This window comes from Ranitomeya variabilis, chromosome 2, assembly GCF_051348905.1.
Source record: "Ranitomeya variabilis isolate aRanVar5 chromosome 2, aRanVar5.hap1, whole genome shotgun sequence".
Classification (NCBI taxonomy): domain Eukaryota; kingdom Metazoa; phylum Chordata; class Amphibia; order Anura; family Dendrobatidae; genus Ranitomeya; species Ranitomeya variabilis.
In genome coordinates, this window is record NC_135233.1 from 989,570,013 (window position 1) to 989,597,241 (window position 27,229).

A 27,229-nucleotide genomic window follows, 5' to 3' on the forward strand; every position below is an offset into this window, starting at 1 on the left:
CATTGGTAGATTTACACAGTTTATTCTGTTTACTTGATTACAGCGCAGCACTGGTGATACAATGTTATATCATGGTGCTTTCTGCTAGAAATGTTTATTGTTAAAATATTTTTTTCAAAATAAATTTTAATTAAAGTTTTAAATGGTTGTTTTGCAATGTGCCCTTTATCTGCTTAAATGTAATAGCTAAGGGGATGTGCTATGATGCTGCACATATTCCATGGCTGATGCACAAGAAATCTATTACACTTCTCCAGATTTGGGGACCAACAAGTTCTTATGTTCACACTTTCTCTTTATTCCTGTCAGTTCTCCTCCCCCGTCTGATGTCCCCCGTGTCAGTCCCCCGCTATCAGTTCCGCCCCGTGTCACGGTCTGGTGAAGGCACACGGTAATAACCTAATACTATACAGCTGCACTCACGCACCCTACAGCACAGCCCGAAGACTGGCTCCTCCCAGACACGTGATTGATCACATGATCTGACGTCATCAAGGTCCTGTCTTGTTTTCTGTGATCTGTGTGGAGGGTAAAGAAGTGCAGGACGGCAGCAGCGCTGTGACAATGGTGAGTGGTAGGCAGATGCTGGGACTTGTAGTTCCTCACCGTGTCGACTGATGTATTTATTGTGTATAGAGCAGAAACTACACGGCCGCTCTCCTGGTTGGAGGTCACACATTAGTGATATACAGTCTGCTGGTTATACGGAGTCTCACCTCCAGCTCTATACGGGAAAGTCTTCAGCTACCACAGTGTCCCACAGTGCCAGAACCCCAGCAGTCACTGTCCTGCCATATCAGTGCCCTAGCACTCATAGCACCCCCACTACCGAGCCCCAGCAGTCACAGCACCCCCACTACCGAGCCCCAGCAGTCACAGCACCCCCACTACCGAGCCCCAGCAGTCACAGCACCCCCACTACCGAGCCCCAGCAGTCACAGCACCCCCACTACCGAGCCCCAGCAGTCACAGCACCCCCACTACCGAGCCCCAGCAGTCACAGCACCCCCACTACCGAGCCCCAGCAGTCACAGCACCCCCACTACCTAACACCAGCAGTCATAGCTCCCCCAGATCAGTGCTCCTAATAGAGCAGACACTACCCCCATTACCGAACACCAGCATTCCGAGAACCCCCATACTAGTGCCTCAATACCATAATGCAGCAGCTGCAGTGTGTGCTGTCAGTGCTGCCGCTCAGTGTCACCAACAGTCAGAGCATACACCATACCAGTATTGCCAACACCATAATACATAAGGTGCAGCTCCCCCATTCTAGTGCCTAACACCAGCAGCCACTGTACCCCCATACTAGGACTCCCTATTATGATAATCCTAGCAGTCAGTGTCCGCCATCCCCCAGTATTGGTGCTTTCCAGTCCCATTACACCAGCAATAACTGTAGCCATTACCAGTTTCCCTGCCCCCTTCTCTGCGTACACAACCCCAGCAGTCGTTGTACCAGTGCCCCCATCCTAGTGGTAGACATGACAGTGCTGACCTGTGTGATGGGGGAGTCCTGGTGGTCCTGTGATCAGGCCATTCGCCTATAACCTGTGCGCACTTAGGGCAGTCTCACACGTCCAGATAATTCCGGTACCGGAAACAATCGGTACCGGAATTATCCGTGTCCGTGTGCCCCTACATTTCTGGTGTACATCAGTGTGGCACACATGTGCCCACTGGGTACCACACGCACCGTGCTGGGTACCACACGTACCAGCATCTGGTGCTGAATCCGCGATTCATATCTTCCCTGCAGCAGCGTTTGCTGCATAGAAGATATGAATAATAGTGTTTAAAAGAAAGATCTATCTGTCCGGCGCCCTCCCACCCCCTGTGCGCCCCCCCCCCCGCTGTTCTGAAACTACTCACCCGCTTCCCTCGTTGGCTGTCGCTGCTTCCTGTCCTGGCCGCTCCTTCTACTGTATGCGGTCACGTGGGGCTGCCAATTACAGTCATGAATAGGGGTGGAGCCACATATTCATGACTGTAATTGGCGGCCCCACGTGACCGCATACAGTAGAAGGAGCGGCCAGGACAGGAAGCAGCGACAGCCAACGAGGGAAGCGGGTATTTTCAGAACAGCGGGGGGGCGCACAGGGGGTGGGAGGGCAGCGGACAGATAGATCTTTCTTTTAAACACTATTATTCATATCTTCTATGCAGCAAACGCTGCTGCACGGAAGATATGAATCGCGGCTTCAGCACCATGTGGGGGGGACAGCGATTACTGTAGCGCTGTCTCCTGCACGCCACACGGAGAACGTCCGTGTGAGGTACGTGTTTTACACGGACCCATTGACTTTAATGGGTCCGTGTAATACGTGCGCTCCCACGAACACTGACATGTCTCCGTGTTTGGCACACGGAGACACGGTCCGCAAAAAATCAATGACATCTGCACAGATGCATTGATTTTAATGGGTCTACGTGTGTCAGTGGCTCCGGTACGTGAGGAAACTGTCACCTCACGTACCGGAGCCACTGACGTGTGAAACCGGCCTTATGCATAGTTCATGCAGTGACCGACATCCGCTCTGCCGTTCTCAGTGGTGCAAATGGCTGGAGCTGAAAATGCTTCCATTAACCCCTTCCCGACCTTTGACGCATACGCTGCGTCATGAAAGTCTGTGCCAATCCGACCTATGACGCAGCGTATGCGTCATGGAATGATCGCGTCCCTGCAGATCGGGTGAAGGGGTTAACTCCCATTTTACCCGATCTGCAGGAACAGGGGGAGTGGTGCTTCAGCCCAGGGGGGGTGGCTTCACCCCCCCGTGGCTACGATCGCTCTGATTGGCTGTTGAAAGTGAAACTGCCAATCAGAGCGATTTGTAATATTTCACCTAAAAAACTGGTGAAATATTACAATCCAGCCATGGCCGATGCTGCAATATCATCGGCCATGGCTGGAAATACTTAAGTGACCCCCCCCCACACCCACCGATCGCCCCCCCAGTCCTCCGTTATGGGGTCCGGTCCCCTCCGTCCGCCTGCCGGCTCCCCCGTCCTCCTGTCCGCTCCCTCCTTGTTTGTATTCACCTCCCCTGTGGTCCGATCACCCCCCCTGTGCTCCAGTCCACCCCCCCACCACCCCTTCATACTTACCGATCCTCCCGGTGTCCGTACGTCTCCTCGCTTGGCGCCGCCATCTTCCAATATGGCGGGCGCATGCTCAGTGCGCCCGCCGAATCTGCCAGCCGGCAGATTCCTTAAAAGTACATTTTGATCGTTGTGATAGGTTCTATCACAGCGATCAAAATAAAAAAAATTATAAATAACCCCCCCCCTTTATCACCCCCATAGGTTGGGACAATAATAAAATAAAGAAAATATATTTTTTATTTTTTTTTTTCGTTTTCCACTAGAGTTAGGGTTAGAACTAGGGTTAGGGGTAGGGTTAGGGTTATGGCATGTGCGGATTTGGCTGCGGATCCGCAGCGGATTGGCCGCGGATCCGCAGCGGATTGGCCGCGGATCTGCAGCGGATTTGGCTGCGGATCCGCAGCGGATTGGCCGCTGCGAATTCGTTGCAGTTTTCCATAAGGTTTACAGTACCATGTACACCTATGGAAAACCAAATCCGCTGTGCCCATGGTGCGGAAAATTCCGTGCAGAAACGCTGCGTTGTATTTTCCACAGCATGTCAATTCTTTGTGCGGATTCCGCAGCGTTTTACACCTGTTCCTCAATAGGAATCCGCAGGTGAAATCCGCACAAAAAAACACTGGAAATCTGCTGTAAATCTGCAGGTAAAACGCAGTGCCTTTTAACTGCAGATTTTTCAAAAATCGTGCGGAAAAATCTCACACGAATCCGCAACGTGGGCACATAGCCTTAGGGTTAGGGTTGGAATTAGAGTTAGGGTTGGAAATAGGGCTAGGGTTGGAAATAGGGTTAAGATTAGGCTTGTGGTTAGGGTTACGGATAGGGTTAGGGGTGTGTTGGGGTTACAGTTGTGGTTAGGGTTGGGATTAGGGTTAGGATTAGGGTTAGGGTTGGAATTAGGGTTACGGGTGTGTTGCGGTTAGGGTTGTGGTTAGGGGTGTGTTGGGGTTAGGGTTGTGATTAGGGTTATGGCTACGGTTGGGATTAGGATTAGGGGTGTGTTGGGGTTAGTGTTGAAGTTAGAATTGAGGGGTTTCCACTGTTTAGGCACATCAGGGGTCTCCAAACGCAACATGGCGCCACCATTGATTCCAGCCAATCTTGCGTTCAAAAAGTCAAATGGTGCTCCCTCCCTTCCAAGCCCCAACGTGCGCCCAAACAGTGGTTTACCCCCACATTTGGGGTACCAGCGTACTCAGGACAAACTGGGCAACAACTGTTGGGGTCCAATTTCTCCTGCTACCCTTGCAAAAATAAAAAATTACTTGCTAAAACATAATTTTTGAGGAAAGAACAATTATTTTTTATTTTCATGGCTCTGCGTTATAAACTTCTGTGAAGCACTTGGGGGTTGAAAGTGCTCACCACACATCTAGATAAGTTCCATCGGGGGTCTAGTTTCCAAAATGGGGTCACTTGTGGGGTGTTTCTACTGTTTAGGCACATCAGGGGCTCTGCAAATGCAACGTGATGCCCGCAGACCATTCCATCAAAGTCTGCATTTCAAATGTCACTACTTCCCTTCCGAGCCCTGACATGCGCCCAAACAGTGGTTTACCCCCACATATGGGGTACCAGCACACTCACAACAAACTGGGCAACAAATATTGGGGTCCAATTTCTCCTGTTACCCTTGTGAAAATAAAAAATTGCTTGCTAAAACATCTTTTTTGAGGAAAGAAAAATGATTTTTTTATTTTCACGGCTCTGCGTTGTAAACTTCTGTGAAGCACTTGGGGCTTGAACGTGCTCACCACACATCTAGATAAGTTCCTTGGGGGGGTCTAGTTTCCAAAATGGGGTCACTTGTGGGGTGTTTCTACTGTTTAGGCACATCAGGGGCTCTGCAAATGCAACGTGATGCCCGCAGACCATTCCATCAAAGTCTGCATTTCAAATGTCACTACTTCCCTTCCGAGCCCTGACATGCGCCCAAACAGTGGTTTACCCCCACATATGGGGTACCAGCACACTCACAACAAACTGGGCAACAAATATTGGGGTCCAATTTCTCCTGTTACCCTTGTGAAAATAAAAAATTGCTTGCTAAAACATCTTTTTTTGAGGAAAGAAAAATGATTTTTTATTTTCACGGCTCTGCGTTGTAAACTTCTGTGAAGCACTTGGGGGTTGAATGTGCTCACCACACATCTAGATAAGTTACTTGGGGGGTCTAGTTTCCAAAATGGGGTCACTTGTGCGGGAGCTCCAATGTTTAGGCACACAGGGGCTCTCCAAACGTGACATGGTGTCCGCTAATGATTGGAGCTAATTTTCCATTCAAAAAGCCAAATGACGTGCCTTCCCTTCCGAGCCCTGCCGTGCGCCCAAACAGTGGTTTACCCCCACATATGGGGTATCATCGTACTCAGGACAAACTGGACAACAACATTTGGGGTCCAATTTCTCCTATTACCCTTGGGAAAATAAAAAATTCTGGGCTAAAAATCATTTTTGAGGAAAGAAAAATTATTTTTTATTTTCACGGCTCTGCGTTATAAACTTCTGTGAAGCACCTAGGGGTTCAAAGTGCTCACTATGCATCTAGATAAGTTCCTTGGGGGGTCTAGTTTCCAAAATGGGGTCACTTGTGCGGGAGCTCCAATGTTTAGGCACACAGGGGCTCTCCAAACGCGACATGGTGTCCGCTAACGATTGGAGCTAATTTTCCATTCAAAAAGTCAAATGGCACGCCTCCCCTTCCGAGCCTTGCCGTGCACCCAAACAGTGGTTTACCCCCACATATGAGGTATCGGCGTACTCAGGAGAAATTGCCCAACAAATTTTAGGATCCATTTTATCCTGTTGCCCATGTGAAAATGAAAGAATTGAGGCTAAAAGAAATTTTGTGTGAAAAAAAAGTACTTTTTCATTTTTGCGGATCAATTTGTGAAGTACCTGGGGGTTTAAAGTGCTCACTATGCCTCTAGATAAGTTCCTTGGGGGGTCTAGTTTCCAAAATGGGGTCACTTGTGGAGGAGCTCCAATGTTTAGGCACACAGGGGCTTTCCAAACGCGACATGGTGTCCGCTAACGATGGAGATAATTTTTCATTCAAAAAGTCAAATGGCGCTCTTTCCCTTCCGAGCCTTACCATGTGCCCAAACAGTGGTTTACCCCCACATGTGAGGTATTGGTGTACTCAGGAGAAATTGTCCAACACATTTTAGGATCCATTTTATCCTGTTGCCCATGTGAAAATGAAAAAATTGAGGCTAAAATATTTTTTTTGTGAAAAAAAAAAAAGTACTTTTTCATTTTTACGGAACAATTTGTGAAGCACCTGGGGGTTTAAAGTGCTCACTATGCTTCTAGATAAGTTCCTTTGGGGGTCTAGTTTCCAAAATGGGGTCACTTGTGGGGGAACTCCAATGTTTAGGCACACGGGGCTCTCCAAACGCGACATGGTGTCCGCTAAAGATTGGAGCCAATTTTTCATTGAAAAAGTCAAATGGCGCTCCTTCCCTTCCGAGCCCTGCCGTGCGCCCAAACAGTAGTTTACCCCCACATATGAGGTATCAGCGTACTCAGGACAAATTGGACAACAATGTCCATGGTCCAGTTTCTCCTTTTACCCTTGGGAAAATAAAAAAATTGTTGCTAAAAGATCATTTTTGTGACTAAAAAGTTAAATGTTCATTTTTTCCTTCCATGTTGCTTCTGCTGCTGTGAAACACCTGAAGGGTTAATAAACTTCTTGAATGTGGTTTTGAGCACCTTGAGGGGTGCAGTTTTTAGAATGGTGTCACTTTTGGGTATTTTCAGCCATATAGAACCCTCAAACTGACTTCAAATGTGAGGTGGTCCCTAAAAAAAATGGTTTTGTAAATTTTGTTGTAAAAATGAGAAATCACTGGTCAAATTTTAACCCTTATAACTTCCTAGCAAAAAAAAAATTTGTTTCCAAAATTGTGCTGATGTAAAGTAGACATGTGGGAAATGTTATTTATTAACTATTTTGTGTCACATAACTCTCTGGTTTAACAGAATAAAAATTCAAAATGTGAAAATTGCGAAATTTGCAAAATTTTCGCCAAATTTCCGTTTTTTTCACAAATAAACTCAGAAATTATCGACCTAAATTTACCACTAACATGAAGCCCAATATGTCACGAAAAAACAATCTCAGAATCGCTAGGATCCGTTGAAGCGTTCCGGAGTTATTACCTCATAAAGGGACACTGGTTAGAATTGCAAAAAACGGCAAGGTCATTAAGGCCAAAATAGGCTGGGTCATGAAGGGGTTAATAACTGTGCAAGGAGTCTCAGGATTCACAGGGAATCAGCACCAGTGTTCCCATCAGCGCGGTGATCGTAGCGTTGTCTGTGGGCCGTTCCATATGTTTTCATATCCTGTATAGTGAGACGTTCAGACATAACTGATGCTGGGGCACATGTACTGTTTACTCCACAACAAAGCCGCACACTGATTACCGCCCATTACCACAGATTTACATGTAGACAACACGGTCTCGTGTTATTGCCCCTTATATATGAAGCAGTAACATACCTACATAAATGCAAATTGTCTCTTCAGAGAGGAGGACTGGAACTCTAGCGCCACCTGTTGGAAGTGGCAATCCTAACAGTCAAATTGAGGGTTCGGCTTTTATTCTAAGTCATGTGACAAGGCTCGTTAGAGGGTCGATATTGACTTTTAGGATTGCTACTTCCAATAGGTGGCGCTAGATGAGCATTGCAGCTTAAAAGTCTCCTCACCATGGCATATCAGGCTTGACATGTCACTCTCCACTAGGAAAAACGTTACCTCTTGGACATACATAAATAATACATTGCTTGAGTAAGGTAACACACCAGTGACTTTCTTTTTTTTTTCAGGTCAGCAAAAAATCAGACTGTTTTGCTTCGCGTGTCTGTACTTTACGATTCGTATGTGCTGCTCGTTTCTTTTGTGCTGACCATACACTTACACTGGCGAGTTCAGATGAACAGATCAGAGTAAAGTCTCCGTCTATTTTATGCAGATCATAATGTCAGCACAACGACAACCACTGATGTGTGAATAAAGATGTGAGGGCGGCGTGTTATCGGCTGGTCATCTCCGAAAAGCAAAGCAGCCAACATCTGCTATGGCTTATAAAATAATCACTAATCATTGACTTCACTTTTCAGGGGAACAGATGTTTTACCCCTTCAGAACTGCAAGACCCTTACAGTCAGCTCATGGTTGTGTGCGTACACACCTGTTCTCATGCAAAATGAAGTCCGCTCCCTTTAGCCTTTATCTCGAGCTTATGCTGCCATTATTGTGTCACTTCCATGTCTTTATTGGGTATGGAATAAGAAAAATGTAATCTTTTCTAGCACCACGATAAATCTGTACGTTGCGTTTGTTACCGCACCATGGTGCATGGCCGGTCACAGCGGGAGCCAGCAGTTTCCTTAGATGTCAGTAAGGAGTCTGACTTTGTTTCCTCTGTCACCCATTCTCCCAATCGGCCCCCTGCACTGTGTAAATGTGCTGCCATGGTAACAAAAACGTCCCCATTGCGAAGTCTGGAAGCCTATTAGATCCTGCCAGAAGTAAGATCTAATAGTCCTATTTTTATAAGGGCTCATGGCGAAATTTGTAGATTTTGGTCAGATCACGGATTGGCCACAGGTCACCTGACCTGAGTGTGTCAGCCTCTTAGAAATATATGAAACGGTCACACTCCTGTGAGAAGACCCTCAGCCAGTCCTTACACAGGTGGTCCTTGATCGGACTGAGGTCCATGGACATCGGCATGAACCCTAAGGCCCTGGTCACAGTTGCGAGTTCAATGTGAGTCTCTCGCATCAATACCCGGCACTGCCGCCGACGGTTCGGACCAGAGCATGCGGCTGCATAGAAATACATGCAGCCGCTCACTCCGGTCCCGAATGTCGGCGGCAGTGCCTGGTATTGATGCGAGAGACTCGCGCTAGTTTCTCTCATTGAACTCGCAAGTGTGACCCCGGCCTAACACTGACATTTTTTTTTCTTTTTTTTATACATTAGTAATGCGATGTATTCTCTAGGATTGCATGACTGACTAATAGATATTGTAAAAAAACAAAACAAAAAAAACACCTTATTTTGTATCGCCGCTTCCATAACGACACATAGTATAAAATTATAAAATGACTTATTTATGTTGCAAGGTGAATGTCATAGAAAAATAAATTCTTTTAGGATACTTAGGATACCTTTTTTTTTTTTTTTTTTTGCTCATCCCTCCTCACATAAAATGAAATCAAAAGTTGCATGTACCCCAAAAGTGTTAACAGTAAGAACTACAAGATGTTCCAGAAAAAAATAAGTCATTGTGGAGCCCTGTAAAGGAGAGAATGAAAAAGTTCTAGATCTCAAAATATGTTGACTTAAAAAAAAAAAAAAAAAAAAAGTGATTTTTCTTGTAGAAAAGTTTTAAAGCGCAAAAAAACCTGAGTACAGGGTAGGATGATAAATTGTCTCTTTGCTCTGGTGAAGGAAACCTCTCTGCAGTTATCTGTATGGAATCAATTTCAGTTTTCACAAAGCCAAAAGAGCAGAAGAAATCGTTGCCCTTGGATTTAGAAACAGGACCAAAGATGGGGTCAGTGCACACAGTCCTCTGGTGTGTTCCACTAGGCAGCGCTGTGCTGGACAGGCCCGTCATATCCCATTGTTAATTGCACCAAATACCAGAGTGTTGGCAGGAAAAATGCTGAGTAAAGTATGCACGTTTTTGGTACGTTTTTACTTGAATGTGTAAAATATGCTGTGAAAACACTGAAGGAACTGATATGATGCAGATTTTAAAAAAAAAATAAAATAAAAGATTTTTTAAATCTTATTCCCTTTCACTATAAAACAGCTTTTTTGCCACAGAAAAAAATGCAGCCAAAAAAACACGCTGCAATAAAAGCCATGTGTAAACATATCCTTACTAGCAAGTTAGTGGCTGGGTTCTTCTGGTCCAGATTGGCACTTCAAAGACTGTTTAGGCAATTGTAAAATTATCCTTTGATAGCAAATGCCATTGATGCCCATATCACTTTTCTACTAAGCTTATCTGCTGACATGGGTGACGAACAAGTCCAATCGCACTGCGACTTCCTACGGCTGTAAGACAGAGTTGCGATTGTTTCCAAATATGTTGGGTTTTCTGCTAGTGGTTTCACACGTGACTCGCTTGTCATAGACTTCTACGCAAAGCAAATGTGACTGCGACTTATTTGTGACTTGGCCATTTTTTTTTTTCTACTGCAAAATCACAGTTCTAAATTTTTCTCACGACAGCAAGTTGCAGATAAGTTTCTCCGATGTTTTTGGTCTGCATGACTTGTCCGAGACTCGCTGTCGTGCAACATCTGTCATCCCGTGGCCCCATCCTGATGTATACTATTTCCATATGTGTGTCAGTCCACATCTCGTGGATCTCGTGTGTGCGCAGTAGGTCTTACATCTCCTGTCACTTGTTCCCTTTGTGGCTATAAATGGACAAGGTGATGCATTATCAGGGTAGGAGATTCTGCAAACCAAGGGACGATGTGATCAGTTTGGAGTATGAAAAGTCATGTATGTTTTATACGCAGTCTCCTGTATAAAATCCGGGTACGTATTTATGTCCCAGCTTGCACGTCTAGGGGAATATAACCTACAGAATTAGAATATTTTTTACCATTATGGATGTACATACTTTCAATACTCATTTTGACCATATTACATTAGTAAGAAAATAAAAGAATTGCAATTGTGCCATTACGTTCTTATTCCACATGGATACACACCAGGGTGTTACTCCCGGAAGTGTCTCTCTTTCCTTAGAACACTTGTGGATGAAGGACTCCGCCTGGATCCACTGCCTTCAGTCCAGACACTTTACTTGGATGCTCGCTCTTTGCCACCATTAAGAACCTCATCACTTCCATAAATACGGTAGTAAGTAATTTTACACTTCTATTAAATGGTGCATGTATCACAGTATAATGATGCCATAGAGACTTGTCCGGTACTGCAGCCTTTGACGGTGGATATGTTCTCTGCAGTCATGGACCCATGTGTCTCCTCTTTACTGCTAGGAAGGTCCATGCATCAAGTGTATCCCTGAGATGAATACTGGGGAGCTCGTGCACTATAACCTTTTGTCGTATTTCTGCTTGGGTTCATTATACTGTATTTGTCTTCCGCAGCTCTGCAGTATCCACTTCTTGGTTCATCATGTTCCTGACGGTGCCATATCTGATCCTGAGAAGATTGAGAGCCAGGCATGAATTAAATGAAGAAGTTCGCTATGAGCCCCCACCACGGCAGTACAGAGAAAGCAATATTAATAGAAGGCAGTTCTTAAGACGGCGACGACGGAGGAGAATATTCCCTGCAAGAATTGATCTATCCGAGATTGATGAGCATGACATTAAAGATCGTTACCGCCTTAATTCAGATGCTATAATGTCTCTGTATGAACTCATTAAGAAAGACTTAATCTCCACTACAAAGAGAAGTAATGCAGTTCCTGGGATTGTAAAGTTACTCTGTGCCCTTCATTATTTCACCAGCGGGTCTTTACAGAGCACTGTGGCTGAAGCTGGCGGCATAACCCAGAGCACCTTCAGCCGCGCTCTGTCGGAGGTCATATCCGCTATTCTAAAACTCGCTGACCAATTCATAAAGTTCCCCAGCGACCCTGCTGGCTTACATCTCGTGAAGCAAGGCTTCCAGAGCATTGACGGATTCCCAGATGTCTTGGGTGCGGTGGGATGCACACATATAGCCATCTCCCCGCCCTCCGAGATGGAGCAGATGTATCGGAACAAGAAGCACTATCACTCCATCAATGTGCAGGTCATCTGTGACTCGGACACGAGGATCTTGGATGTAGTTTCACAGTGTCCTGGGTCAACACACGACTCTTCGGTCCTGAAGCAATCTGAGATTCACGAAAGATTTGATAAAGGAGAATTTAGTGGGTGGTTGTTAGGTGGGTATTATGGAGCTCCAGTAGTAATCATCCCTGTAAGAAAAGTTCTGTAGCTAATACAGATTGTATGGGCTCAGTACCAGCATGTTTGACAATGATTAAAATCGGGTTCACCTCTTTGTAGATATCTGATATTACTAATCCCATCTGTAAATCAGGTAGGACACTTTTTTTTTTTTTTGTTCACTTCTATAAAAAAAAAAAGTGCCTTCAGGAGCCCCACCACTACGCTGTACTACTGCAAGTGTTCCCTGCCTGTCCTCTGAACTCAATGTCCTTTTTTGCTGTGTGGAATATTGGGTGACCGCTTTTGCCATTCAGCAGCCATTGATTGGCTGAAACAATCACATTCTGTCAGTCAGAAGACTGCTGCAGCCGATCAGCACCCGCCGTGAGACTTTCTTCTGGCTCAGACACAACGTGACCACTACACTGGCTGGAAGATGAAGCCAAGAGACCGGCAGGGGACACTGACGGCAATATTGAGGATATAGTACATGAATTAAATAGCATAGTGGTTTGCTTCCGAAGGACGAGGATTCTTCTGAATAGTTTTAGTTATTTATTTGGGCTAGGGTGTGCAGTCCACATTGTTCTAATAGCACTATTGAGGAGTGACAGGTCCAGCAGATGAATATACTTTTAATGTGGTGTTTTTTTTCCCCCTTTTAGCACCACCATTGGCCTATTTTTAAAATGTTTAATGGGGGTTCTCCATACTGGACAACCCCTGCTTAATCACTTCAGGGCCCCGTTAAAAAAACAAAACCAAACAATCTATACCTACCTCCTGCAGTGGCGCTGCTCCACTATTGGTGGCCCTGCTATTCTGGGGGGTGACACGGCATTATTGGATCACCTGACCATGGCAGCCAATGAGCAAGCTGCAGCTGTCACATGTCGCCCTTCTGGAATAGCAGCACCGACATCGCCGCTGCAGGACATAGGGATAGATTGTTTCTATGGGGCCCTGAAGTAATTAGGCAGGGGTTATTCAATAGTGGACAACCCCTTTTAATTGTACTACAGAAACCCTTTAATGCTGCGTGCACACTCGTTGGTTCCATCTTTCTGTATATATAAGTGAAAAGTTGAGTGCTGTCGAGCAGAGTTTGGAATGGTTACATGATATCTCATGTCTTTCAGGAGATGCAGGATATGGGGTTAAACAATGGCTTCTCACACCTTTCGAGAACCCGGCTACGGCGTCTGAGGTGCGATACAACTTATCTCACAACGCCACGTATTCTGCGGTGGAGCGAACTATTGATGTGCTGAAAAGCCGCTTCCGCTGTTTGGACAATCCCAATGGGGTTCTCCTCTATAACCCCGAGAAAGTCAGTAAAATTATTCTTGTGTGCTGTATAATACACAATATTGCAGTGCTAAAAAATATTGACGTTGACATCGCACTGGATCTCAGACCCCCAATCAAAGATGAATCGACGGAGGATGACACCATGGAGGGCACGGCGCAGAGGGATGCAGTGGTGGCAGAATACTTCTCAGGTAAGGATACACCTGTGGTAACCTATAGTGAAGCCTTTGGTGGGGGTAATCAGCGATGTCCCGATCTAACGCTAATTTACTAATGCTAGGGACACACATGCTCAGTCACTCTCCCCACAGTCAGGTCTCCGCATAGGGATCCTCTGTTCACTGCATAACACCCAATAGAAATAGTGAACCGAGGATCCCTATGCGGAGAGTGACTGAGCATGTGTGTCCACCAGCACTCGGCTCATTAGTTAGACATGTATATTGATCTACACTTTCAACACCACATGGCGCCTTTCTATGTAAGAAAATGTCAGAACTCTTCATTGGATCGTTGTTGTTTTTTTTAACATAATGTAAACTTCAAAATTTATTTTTTTGTGATTCATACAGTTGATATTTTATTGGTGAGTCAACATGCAACATAAAAAAACACCTTTAGGATAAGTCCGCATGGGACAGGCAAGCTGTGGATTTTACCTATAGGTAAAATAGTCGCAGGCAAGTGGTGTAACTTATGCTGCAGAAGTTTTCTATATGAAAAGATTACATGGGGTGCAGCTTTTAAAATATGCAGCTTGCCATTTTCTGTTGCAGATTTCATCTTTCAATGTAGCAAAGGGAGGAAAACTCAAAATAAATATCTAGCAAAACCCATGTTAAACTGGATTTGGAGCTAAGACTCAAAACCTGGCCTCCTTCTCGGAATAGTGGGATTATGAATTATGGCATTAGTACCACACAAGGCAATATATAAATGCTTTTGCTGCCCGATTGTGTCACTTTTGAAGGGGGTTTTAACCTGACATATAGATGGTCCACTACACAGGATCACCTTCTGAGGCCGCTTTGGCAGACCTGCACCTGTCATGGCTATTGATTGGTATTGTATTATTGAGAAATGTATTTCCCTAAAAATAAAACCACTATAATGCCAAAAAAGTAATAGCTTTGTGTTTGGTGGCTTAAAAAAAAACCAAAAAACCGTTCAGTATATTGTAGAGTAACCTCTAAACACATGAGATTTGTCCTGAAAATAGTGACTAAACGGCAATGAAAATTTTAGCCAATTGCTGTGAGTGCATCCATCCTATAAAAAGCTTCCTGCACAGTTCCTGCAGGGTGAACACAATGTGCTTTTGGACCAAATAAAATTGCATTTGGAGCACATGTTCTAGATGTGGGGTGACTTGTACTTTGTGTAACGGAGTTGTTTTTATGTTGTTTTTTTCTTGTGTTCCAGGTTAAACTGATAAGAACGCCGCACAAATCTCCAATTTCTCACCTATAACATGCCCTCTCTCCAGCTGTAACTTGTCCTTTCTTTAGTATTATTGAAGCCGTTGTCACATTTTGCATTGTTATCTGCTACTATTTTATTTGTGTAAATAAATGTTGTTTTTCTAGAACCTGAATGTTTGTGCAGTGTTATTACAAAACAAAGCGTTACAGCATTTGTGTGCCGTGTGTGATTTCTGTTCCTGGCTGGACACGTCTTCAGGGAATATCTACAGAATTTCCCTCCTCTGTGGACATAACTTTATAAGTTTGCTGCTAGGGTAGGATATTTCAGCAATTGCCAAAACAAAACACAACCTGTAGACGCCACATTGCTGCTAAAATGTTTGTCATAAGTCGTCTCACAACAACAATCCCTGTATTTTTAAAACTACAGTCACACATTTGTCGTACACGTCTGTGTGATGTCCTTTTTTTTTTTTCTCGGACAGCACACGGACCCATGAAGTTTCATGGATTTATACACACCTGCATTTTAAAAGAAATTAATCTGCGAGTCCAATGTGTGAGATTCGGAGCACGTCCTGTTCCCATCGGGTTTGTGGAGCAAGCTTTGCTATTTAACGTTTATGGGGTCATTGGATAAATAGAAGTTCAGTCACCCTTCTTCAATTTTAAAAACAGATGAGATTTGGTGGGAGTTCTCTAAGATCAAGCCATTCTGGGAGAAGGTTTTTGACAGTGATCGACGAATCACTGGAAACAGTGTAGTAAGGTCCCCTCAAATAGCCCTTCTGTCAATTTTACCTTCAATAGGGACTCAGAAAAGAGAGATTCTTCGGTTTTGTCTAACAGCAGCACGAATGGTAAGCCCGCGGTTTTGGAAACTTACAAACTCCCCTGACATATTAGACTGGTATAAGGAAATGGTCAATCTGCGTAGAGTGGAGGAGCTGTCTGCAGACTGCAATGGAACAAACAATACATTTAGAAGGATTTGGAGTGGATGGATTTTATTTCAGGACTCACCTGATTTCCATCATTTGTTCCGCTGACTTTTACAGTTACATAATAATAATTTGCGCACTAATATACCCATGATTTTTAGGACCCCTTTATCCATAACCCCTTTTTGTTTTTCTTCCCTCGTCTTTCTTTCCCTCTTCTTCTTATCCTATGTCTTTCTTCTACATAATATAGAGGATACTTCCTTTCTTCAATACCTTGTTGGCATTCGCCATATGTTTACTGTTATTGTCTACTATGGTATTTTCTGACTTACTGTTAAAAGTGGTATTCTCATTCTATATATTATCATTTTTCATATTTTTGTTTATAAAATATTTAATAAAATAGATTGAACATAAAAACAGATGAGAAACAAATGGAGGCAATAGGAATGACGCATGAGAGAAAAACGGTGTAGATGTAGAAATGGAAACGTATGTGTGAAGGTAGTCTAAGGCTTATGGACATCATGAAGGGAGTTCTCTGCTCAGACTGCTTTCTATAAGCCAGAAATAAACCCTTTGTAAGTCCGTTCTCATAGCTGCCACATGGGAGCTAAAATGGCAATTTAAAGTGAATAAACGCTTAAAAACAGAAGAACAGAATTTTGTACAACTTTTCTGAATCACTTTATGGAGCTCAGAATGTACAGACTATGCCCCTTTGAGTGGACCCTTTTTATGTTCACCGTTGCATCTACCATTTATGTGAGCTGCCCGAATGCCAGTATACTGAAGCCGGTTATCTGCCGACTGAATCGCAGTTATAAGCTAACACTCTGTTAGCATTGCTGTCGCCAGTCTCCACTTTTGGCTGTGACCAAGCAACCATTAATGTTTGTAGCAAAAAACAAAAATAGATTTAACAAAAAATGTTTTTCTGGACAAGACTCCAAATGCACATGGACGCCATCCCGGCTGGTGAAGCGTTGTCATGCAGTAATTGTACCAGTATTTCTGCAGACCAGCACCCTTCTTGCTCCGTGCTCTGTATAGCATATACGCATTATAAATAGGATTGTATCTGGTGTCAGTTCCTCTAATTATCCATAATAACGTGCACTTGACACACATACTTTATTGAAATATGGATTCACAGAATTGGCGCCATAATAGTCTGCAGTCAGACCTGTTGTGAATTCTGCTCTTGGGCTCCCTCCGGTGGTAGTGCAGTTGACTTGGGGTTGTAATCCAGGGCAAGTGTTTCTGCTGATGGCAGCTCTACTAGGTATTTAGGTGTGCAGGATCCATTACTCCTGGCCAGTTGTCCATTGTTCTTGGAGGGATTGCATCTCTCTCTGGTTCCTCATGCTCTGCTGCCAATTCAGCTAAGATAAGTGTCTGGTTTTTTGTCTGCATGTGTGCTTTGTAATTCAGTGCAATCCATTGTGTTTTTGTCCAGCTTAGACTTTGTTTGGATTTTTCAGTCATGCTGGATTCTCAGGAGTTGCAGATATACTTGCTATGTCTTTAGTTAGATGTAGTATATTTGTATTTTCTGCTGTGGATATTTTTAGGATTTTAATACTGACCGCTTAGAATTCTGTCCTATCCTTTTCTATTTAGCTAGAAGTGCCTCTTTTGCTAAATTCTGTTTTTCTGCCTGCGTGTGTCTTTCCTCTTATACTCACAGTCAATATTTGTGGGGGGCTGCCTATCCTTTGGGGTTCTGCTCTGAGGCAAGATAGAATTCCCATTTCCACCTATAGGGGTATTTAGTCCTCCGGCTGTGTCGAGGTGTCTAGGACGTGTTAGGCACACCCCACGGCTACTTCTAGTTGCGGTGTCAGTTTAGGGTTTGCGGTCAGTACAGATACCACTTACTCCTGAGAAAGTCTCTCATGCGGCTCCACGGTCACCGGATTATAACACAGACCCCACAAAACAGAATTCGGTCTTATGCATCAAGTGGGCCATGAAGTAGTCTACTGTGTCTTGATCCCCACCTCAAATCCCCAAATCCTGTTTTGCAGATGTATGGATTTAAGCCCAAATGGGGACCACTGAATGTAGGGGGGACATTTGAGTGAAACGGCTCTGACCAATTTACATTTAACTGTCCTTCCTTAAATTACGGTATGTACAGGTGATGTTCCCAGTGTGATTTATTTATTTTTAATGGGATGACCCTATATATCAGAGAGGCGGTCATCAAATTTTGTGATCGTACAATATATACCGTAATGTACAGAAAAATAAATCCGCGATCAAAGATTCCAAGAAATTGTTTAAATATACAAAAAAAATCATTTTCTTAAATAAACATGTACAGGAAGAGAAAGGGTTACACCCAATAGCACATGCAAAAAGTGTGACACTCACAAAAACATAATATACTGTATTAGAGTGACCAGGAGAATGTCTGTTACATAGTATTGCCATCTATATTGCACATTCCCCATGTGGCCCAATAGGTCAATGTTACAACTCCTGCAATAATTGTATGAATATCAAGGTGTATCAGCTGATGCTATTAACCCGTTTAAAGGCCAGGAGCAGGTCCAGGAGCGTCCTACCTGACGTGCATTTCGGCTGTGAATATATATAGCGTAATCTAAAAATTGGAGTTCTATTTCAGCAACGTTCTCAACTCTAAACAAGAGGGTCCTCTGCTTCCCTATTTAGCAGTCCAAAAAAAAGTCAAGGTGACCATACAATGAGCACAGCTATCCCTATAGTTTGAGAATTACTAAACAGAGGAGTCAGATGCCGGGGGTCCGCATGTTGTGCACCCTGGTTTAGAGATCTTTTGTAAGGGTGGCTCTTGCTCTGGCAGGCTTGGTCCCACTGTGTTATATGGGCCCACATTTAATCAATGTTTTTTCCAGCTTTTCGTGTAAACTGCGTCAAACGTTGTCACAAATCAAGTTTTTAGGTTGTACCTTCCAAAATTAGCACATTATATAAAAAGTATTGTGGTCTCTGAATTTTAATGCAAATTAGTTTTCAAGCCTGGATAAAGCTTAATTTTCTTGCCCAATTCTAGCAGGCATGGATTTAATTTTCTTATTTTCAGGTAATCCCAAATGCAATAAACTTTACGATGCACATGCCTTTGAAAACATTGGCACAAGCCAATTATCTCCTTTCTTAGCCTGGCATCAGAAAGGTCAACCTTAAATGCCAGCATTTCATCTATGCCTTTCACTGGGCAGATACGTTACCTAGAATAGCTTTGCTAAGTTTTCTAGTTTTGTACCATTTTGCAGGATTGAAAGGGTTTCATTCATGATCTGACTCTTGTCTTCTGACCTTCACAGGTGTCCCTGTGTCTCAGACACATTTTTTCTTTCAGTCGGACCAGTCTGTTTTTGAGGAGTGTGTCCAATAATCCCGATACTAGACAGGTACTTCTTGAACTTGGTTTCTCTGAGGAGCAAACTGAAAAGATCCAGAGTATGAAATGCCCTCCACACAAGACACCCAACATCAAGGAGCTATGTCTCATTGGACTGAGTCACAAGACAGTACTGAGAATGCTCGAAGAAAGTCCAGAGCTTCTAAAGACTACAGACCAAGCTTTGAGAGACCGAGTAGACGCACTGAGGGCCCTTGGCCTGGGAGAAGGTAAGATTTTAAAGGGGTTGTCCACTACTAGGACAGCTCCTTCTCAATGTGAATGTTTCCCCCGTTAAAATAAAAAAAACTTATGTTCACCTCCTGTATCGGTGCCGTTCCAGCGGTGTCGTCACTCACATTCCCGTGGGTCTCATGAGGTTGTTAAATGACATAAGCCCTGCGCCCAGTCAGCATTGGCGTCACTGTTCCCTCCTTTGGACATATTGAACATCATCAGGAAGTCAAGGCTGTGGTTGCTCTTTGACTTCCTCTTGATGTGATATAGCAGCCTCATGTGAGCCCCAAGAACGCGACTGCCGACTGCAGCCAAAAACTTCTGCCAACTTAATTGCATAGAGAGAGGCAACAGATGCTATATCGGTGGGGTCTGACCACTGAAACCCCCATGATCATTAATTATCGTCAGTGCCAGGGATTTTAAATATAGCAGCGTGTGTACTTGACCTTTGTTCCATGTAAACTGATCATGCACATGGATGGGGGTACTATGAAAGAAGCTTCAATCAGCCAATCCAGTAGGAATGTAATAAATGTACGATTTCCTTAATTTTCCAACCTATTTCTAAACTCAATTCTGGCCCTAGTAGCATTTTTATTTATCTGTTTTGTTTCCTTTTCTGTAGCTCATAGGGAATGTGAGGGAAATCTAGGAGATATGCACATCACAGTGGTTTTAGTTGGAGAAGCGTAAAGCTGAATTGTTAGAAGACTCCCTGTACCCAAATCTGCTGGGCTTTATCACAAATGAACTGGAAAACTATGATGAAAATCTTATCAATTATATATATGTTCACTTACCATATATACTCGTGTATAAGCCGAGTTTTTCAGCACTTTTTTTTTGTACTGGAAATGGCCCCTCAGCTTATACATGAGTCATTGTCCCAGTTTATGGCGGGGGGGTGGGGAGAGGCAAAGCAGCGGGTCACAGGAGACTAAAGAGAAATTAATATTCACTGCACTAGCAATGAATATTCATTTCTCTTATAGCGCGCACACAGTTACAGCCGCAGCTGACGAATTCTAACTGGTGCCCGCTCCTTAAGGCAATGAATATGCACCTCTCTCCACTCTCATAAGCCTGGAGAAGTGAATATTCATTACCATAATGAGCGGGGACACATGATCGCCCGGCCGCAGGAGCTACTGGAAGCCGGAATGAGTTGCTGCGAGGGTGCGAAGGGAAGGTAAGTAGGATTATATTTTTTATGCTTTTCTCATGGGGGCCATACATACAAGGATGGGATGAGGAACCATGCAGACAAGGATGGGAATAAGGAGCCCATGCATACAAGGATGGGGATAAGGAGCCCATGCATACAAGGATGGGGATAAGGAGCCCATGCATACAAGGATGGGGATAAGGAGCCCATGCATACAAGGATGGGGATAGGAGCCCATGCATACAAGAATAGGGGACAATGCATACCTGGCTTATACTTGAGTCAATACGTTTTCCCAGTTTTTCGAGGCAAAATTAGGTGCCTTGGCTTATACTCGGGTTGATTTGTACACGAGTATATACAGTATTTATTTTTCCTAAGGCTGCTTTCACACATCAGTTTTTTGCCGTCAGTCACAATCCGGCGAATTTTGAAAAAAACGTGTCCGGCAAAAGTTGCCTCCGGATACGTTTTTTTTCTCAGACTTGTATTAGCGACGGATGGCCTCACGTTTCATCCATCGTTCGCCGGATCCGTCGAAAATAGTTTATCCGGCAGCTGGAGAAAACGGACATAGTAACTTTTTTATGTCCGTTGAAAAAACGGACAGCGAGAGATTTGATAGAATGGAAGTCTATGGCGCCGGATCCGTCAAATGACGGAATCCGTTTTTTGTAACTGAGCAAGCTCTGATTTTTTTTTTTTTTTTTTTTTTAGGATCCAATTAGCTGGATCAGCTAGTCGGATTTGACGAAAAAACGGATTCCTCACATCAGCTTTTCATAATCTGCGACGGATTCGTTTTTTTCAACATTTGACGGATTGTGACTGATGGCAAAAAACTGATGTGTGAAAGCAGCCTAATGCAAGCTAACAGTTCAATTGCAGGGTGACAGTGGGCAGCCCTGTCTAATTCCACTGTGAAACTCCAGAAACCTCTCCATTTGCTCTGGTATAAAGCACCAACTGCTAAAATATCAGCGTAACCTGTTTTCTTTAGTATATAACCCCATTCGACACTATCTAATGCTTTGGTGGCATCCAACGATAAGACACCTCTCTGCCTAGGATCCTCCTGTGCTGCTTGCAACAAAAAAAAAAGTCTATACATACGTTTATAACAGTTGACTTAAAGGACATAAAGCCATCCTGGTCAGGAAGAATTACTGGTCCAATACCTGTACTTGGTCGGGAGGCTAGAATATTTGCCAAAATCTTAACATCTGTTGTCAGCAATGAGATAGGCCTGTAAAGGCCCCGTCTCACTAAGCGATTTACCAACGATCACGACCAGCGATATGACCTGGCCGTGATCGTTGGTAAGTCGCTGTGTGGTCGCTGGGGAGCTGTCACACAGACCGCTCTCCCCAGCGACCAACGATCAGGGGAACGACTTCGGCATCGTTGAAACTGTCTTCAACGATGCCGAAGTCCCCCTGCAGCACCCGGGTAACCAGGGTAAACATCGGGTTACTAAGCGCAGGGCCGCGCTTAGTAACCCGATGTTTACCCTGGTTACCAAAAAAAACAAACACTACATACTCGCCTTTCGGTGTCCAGGTCCCTTGCCGTCTGCTTCCTGCTCTGACTGAGCCGCCGTACTGTGAGAGCAGAGCGCAGCGGTGACGTCACTGCTGTGCTCTCACTTCTCACTGTACGGCCGGGAGTCAGTGAGAGCAGGAAGCAGACGGCAAGGGACCTGGACACCGAAAGGCGAGTATGTACTGTTTGTTTTTTTTTACATTTACGCTGGTAACCAGGGTAAACATCGGGTTACTAAGCGCGGCCCTGCGCTTAGTAACCCGATGTTTACCCTGGTTACCAGTGAAGACATCGCTGGATCGGTGTCACACACACCGATTCAGCAATGTCAGCGGGGCCTCAACGACCAAAAAAAGGTCCAGGCCATTCCGACACGACCAGCGATCTCGCAGCAGGGGCCTGATCGCTGGTACGTGTCACACATAGCGAGATCGCTATGGAGGTCGCTGTTGCGTCACAAAACTTGTGACTCAGCAGCGATCTCGCTAGCGATCTCGCTATGTGAGACGGGGCCTTAAGAGTCAGGCAGTTCTTTATCTTTTCCTTCCTTAGGGTACCGTCTCACAGTGGCACTTTGGTCGCTACGACGGCACGATCCATGACGTTCCAGCGATATAGTTAAGATATCGCTGTGTCTGACACGCTACTGCGATCAGGGACCCCGCTGAGAATCGTACGTCGTAGCAGATCGTTTGAAACTTTCTTTCGTCGTCAAGTGTCCCGCTGTGGCGGCATGATCGCATCGTGTAACAAAGGTTGTATACGATGTGCGCACAGTAACCAACGGCTTCTACATCGCAAATACGTCATGAAATTTATCGCTCCAGCGCCGTGCATTGCAAAGTGTGACCGCAGTCTACGACGCTGGAGCGATAATGGAGCGACGCTGGAGCGTCACGGATCGTGCCGTCGTAGCGACCAAAGTGCCACTGTGAGACACTACCCTTAGGCAGAACAACTATTACTGCCTCATATAATGATTTTGGTAACACCTCTGAAAAAATGTATTATTAATCATTTCCAGGTAGTTCAGTAATATTTCTTCCTCAAATTGTTTATAGATTTTTATCGGAAACCCATCTGATCCAGTGGCCTTATCATTAGCCATTTTTCCAGCAGCCTGATTAGCTTCTTCTAAGGAAATTGGCTACCGGTAATCTAGAAAACCTCTATCTTTATCCTCCAGACAAGGGAGCATTATTCTTGAGAGGTAATCCACTCCCCACAGAGCCCTCCTTATAGTATAATGGCCACAAAAAGTGCTCCATACAGTATAGTGGACCCAACATAATCCTTCTATACAGTATAAAGGGGCTCTGTTACCATCCATACAGTATCATGGCCCCACATAGCGCTCTATAAAATCCTGAATCTGAATGGTATTTTCTAAATAGTTTCTTCTGTTTTATGATGCATTTCCATACAGGTTCTATGCAGAACTCTCTGTCAAGATGCCCGGCTCTTTTGTTTTTGTCCCGCTCCCGTCTAACGGCTGCAATACAGTGTCTCAAGAGCCGGTGTCATTTTACATCGCAGCAGGTACTGAACATCTTAAACTCTACTCCTGAAATCCTGACCCAGGATCCCAGTCATATGGAAGATTTGTTTCAGGTTAGTGAACATATCTGATTATTATTATTATTATTATTCAGAATGTATTTTTAAGATTATATTTATCTATGCAATCATTTTTATAGTCTCATTGCTAACAAACCCTGTGTAGTGCGCTACTTGTTAGCATGGCAGTATGGTATTGTATTTTTACCCATTTACCCCTTCACAACATATGACGTATAAATGTCATATGTCATGTCTCCCCCTTTGATGCAGGCTCCAGAGCTGGGTCAGCATCTTTTCTGGTACATGTCAGCTGAGTTTATCGTGATCCACCCGCGGCTGTCAATCTCGGACAGTGGCATTTAAAATGATCGCTCCGGAATCACGTGACTAGCTCCTCCCATGTACGTCCCTGTCACATGATCAAGGGGCGCTGATGGGTTGGCATGACAACCCAGGGTCTGCAGGAGACCAGATCATTGCTGATTTGCTATTAGTGGAAGAACCTATACATGTTTGGTATCTGCGTACTCATAATGACCTGGAAAAATAATATTGCCAGATCGGTTTTAGCATTTAGTGAACATGGTAAGAACAAAATAAAAATAAATTGTGGAATTGCACTTTCTTTGCAATTTCACTGCACTTTAAATGTTTTCCACTTTTCCAGTACACTATATGGTAAAACCAATGGTGTTGTTCAAAAGTACAACTCTTCCCTCGAAAAAACAAGCCCTCACATGGCCATATTGATGGAAAAACAAAAAAGTTATGGCTCTGGGAAGTAGGGGAGAGAAAAATAAAAAATGTAAAATAGCCCGGGGTTGAAGGAGTTAAAGGGCAATGTCCTGTTGATGGCTGGAGATGAGCTAAAAGCATCCATCAAAAAATACTCTTGGAAGAAACCTTTTAGTGGATACCAGTGAAATCGCTGATCGGTGTACCTATCGGCTGTGAGCAGAACATATGTCCCCATGACTGATTCCCCTCCGCAACTATACCCTTAGTGTAGCCATATGTTCTGTTTTCAGCCAGTTTTGATTACTTTTCGCCCGACTTGGTGACACAGATCAGTGGGTGCCCTGGGTGGCTGCTTACTTATCCCCATCCTGACTCATGAAATCCTGCTGTTTGTGCAGTATTGTCACAACTACAATGGATTTGAGACAATGATGCAAAAATGTAAGAGCAATATGTTATTTGCCCATCTTCGCTTTGAAATCTTAAAATTTTTTTTTTTTCACCTATAGTACGTATATTTTCGCATGGGTGGAAACCACAGAGAGATAATTTCTGCTCAAGTTTTCCAAACATCATTAGATGAGATCAGAGTTCGTCACCAGTTCTTAGAACGTCTTGGTAGATTCCAGCCCCCTAATAAGAAGAGAGAGTGTCCTCCTTCCAACCCTAAGCTGAAGGAAGTCATCCAGCTCTCCGAGGAGGACTTCCTATCCAAAACAGCACGTTCCTCAGTTGAAGAATTCAACACTTTCCGTAAGATTCTGGAACGAGAAGAGCAGGAAGGTGAACAGGACAAGGAGGATATCAAAGATGTGCCAAGTAATGATGAGGACGATGATGAGACAAATTCTGATAGTGAAGATGACTCCGAGGATGAAGACTATAAGGAGAATGTTCATAATGAAAAACCAAAGTACCACCATAAGAAAAAATTAAAATAGTGGCTATTGTTGCTATGATTTGTATTCCTTATGCTAAATATTTTCTGTGCTGTTCCTTACAGAACTTTAAAGAAAGCATTGGTTTTTTTTTTAAATAAATTCCATAAATTTTCTGCTACTGGATGATTGCATGTTGTGTCACATAATCCTGCTCATAAGGAACATTTGGTACGTGGTTGTGGCCATGGTGGTGAAGTTATACTTTGAAGTTGGCCAACGGAGATACTGTTGTATCACTTTAATTTTGAAGCAAAGGCCCCATTACATACTGAGAAATGAATGTAAGTGGCAAAATAACTTTTTTTTATTTTACAATAATTTCAGCTTCAGAACAGGGCTTGCAGAAATCCAAGAAAGAACATTCTGCAGAAACCACCACAATCAGATTTTTCTGTCAAAAGAAATTTCTGCAGTGATTCTGCTTTGTGGCAGTGCTGTGATCTGTGGCTACAGCTTATTTACAGTGTCTATAGGGAGTCTGTGGTGGTCTGAGACGCGCCTCCTGTCATTACTGGTTCAGGCGGCTCCTCTCCATTTACCTGCAACTCTGGCTAGTAAAGCCCCCGTCACACTAAGCGAGGTCGCTAGCGAGATCGCTGCTGAGTCACAAGTTTTGTGACGCAACAGCGACCTCAGTAGCGATCTCGCTATGTGTGACACGTAGCAGCGACCAGGCCCCTGCTGTGAGATCGCTGGTCGTGTCGGAATGGCCTGGACCTTTTTTTGATCGTTGAGGTCCCGCTGGGTAGCACACATCGCTGTGTTTGACACCTTACCAACGACCTCGTTGACTACAACGTCACACAGGACGTCCCTCATCGAGGTCTGAATCGTCATAATAGCTGCCATGTGACAGGGTCACAACGACATCGTTCTACAGGTTGCTACAGGTCGCCGCATCGCTGCTGCGTCGTTGGGAAGATCTCACCAGCGACCACATAGCGACGCAGCAACGATCCCTGACAGGTCGTATCGTTGTCGGGATCACTTTAGCGTCGCTAAGTGTGACGGGGCCTTAAGATGCTGTGTTGTTTCTAGAGAGCTGATATTTATTACAGCAGGGGCATAATAATTAAACATGCACCACTAAACCACTAGTCAGGTGTTTGGCACTAAAATAATGATTCCTCTGTCCTCATTTATTCATTTTTGCTCATTTTGTGACTGCACAAACATATTACAACTTTTGGCATTTTTATGAAAGTGTCAGTTACCTCCACCTACGTATTGAAAAGTGTGGGGTGTCGTACTGGAAAAGGAAGTAAGCCAACAAATTGATCGTAATTAACATGAAAAAGTGTTGTAAATTCCGCCAGAAATGTACTGAGTCGCGCCCACTTCTTGCTGTGTTGCATGGCAGATGAAAAATGTGCCAAATTCATTAAGAGGTGCATGCTTCCTTATGAATTTGGCGCATCTTACTCGGAGTACTCATTATCAAGACAGGCATCTGACACAGTTCAGTGTAAAACATACAAACGGAGCTTTACTTACCCTTCCTGTTTGCAGCTCTGTTTCTGCCGCTGACCTGGTCTCAGTAGTTCGTCTACAGTGTTGACGTCACTGCATCCAATCAGTGGCTGTGCCGATATAGATTGCACAAGCCGCTGGGTTCAGTGGCTCAGCACTGCAGACAGACACAGAGCGCTGGACCTGGGGAGGGTAAGTAAAACTCCGTTTATTTACACTGAACTGCTCCTGGGGACAAGTTTACTGAAAACTCCTTTAACAGATATGTTATACTGGATAATTTATACTTGAACATATTTAAAAGGGTTTTTCTGGGACTTAGCAAGTGATAACCTCTTCATAGGGGAAGTCATCAATACTAGATAGGTGGCTCTCAGATACTCTGTATCCGCAGCTGAAATCCCCTCCAGCAGTGGCCGGGTATAAGCGACGTACAG

The 27,229-nt window shown here is 44.2% G+C and overlaps 1 protein-coding gene across 3 annotated transcripts; it reads left to right on the forward strand.

Moving 5' to 3' along the window:
• The first annotated feature begins 309 nt into the window (after nt 1-309).
• MTERF4 (mitochondrial transcription termination factor 4) lies at nt 310-25,443 on the forward strand. 3 transcript variants are annotated; one of them, XM_077291022.1, is made up of 5 exons: nt 310-567; nt 10,904-11,017; nt 11,269-12,056; nt 13,203-13,565; nt 14,797-14,962. In XM_077291022.1, the coding sequence occupies exons 3-5, from the start codon at nt 11,297-11,299 to the stop codon at nt 14,799-14,801; spliced, it is 1,128 nt and encodes a 375-aa protein (XP_077147137.1). In that variant the 5' UTR covers nt 310-567; nt 10,904-11,017; nt 11,269-11,296; the 3' UTR covers nt 14,802-14,962. The 3 variants fall into 3 exon arrangements, with proteins under 3 accessions (XP_077147137.1, XP_077147139.1, XP_077147138.1); XM_077291024.1 differs by lacking the exons at nt 10,904-11,017; nt 11,269-12,056; nt 13,203-13,565; nt 14,797-14,962 and adding exons at nt 19,060-19,366; nt 23,510-23,694; nt 24,891-25,443 and having other exon boundaries at nt 469-567; XM_077291023.1 differs by lacking the exon at nt 10,904-11,017 and having other exon boundaries at nt 513-567.
• The last annotated feature ends 1,786 nt before the right edge of the window (nt 25,444-27,229 follow it).

Coding starts and splice junctions, on each gene's coding strand:
- MTERF4 (XM_077291022.1), top strand. CDS start 11,297: ATGTTCCTGACGGTGCCATATCTGATCCTGAGAAGATTGAGAGCCAGG. Junction 12,057..13,202: donor ATTTAGTGGGTGGTTGTTAG/GTGGGTATTATG, acceptor CATGTCTTTCAG/GAGATGCAGGATATGGGGTT.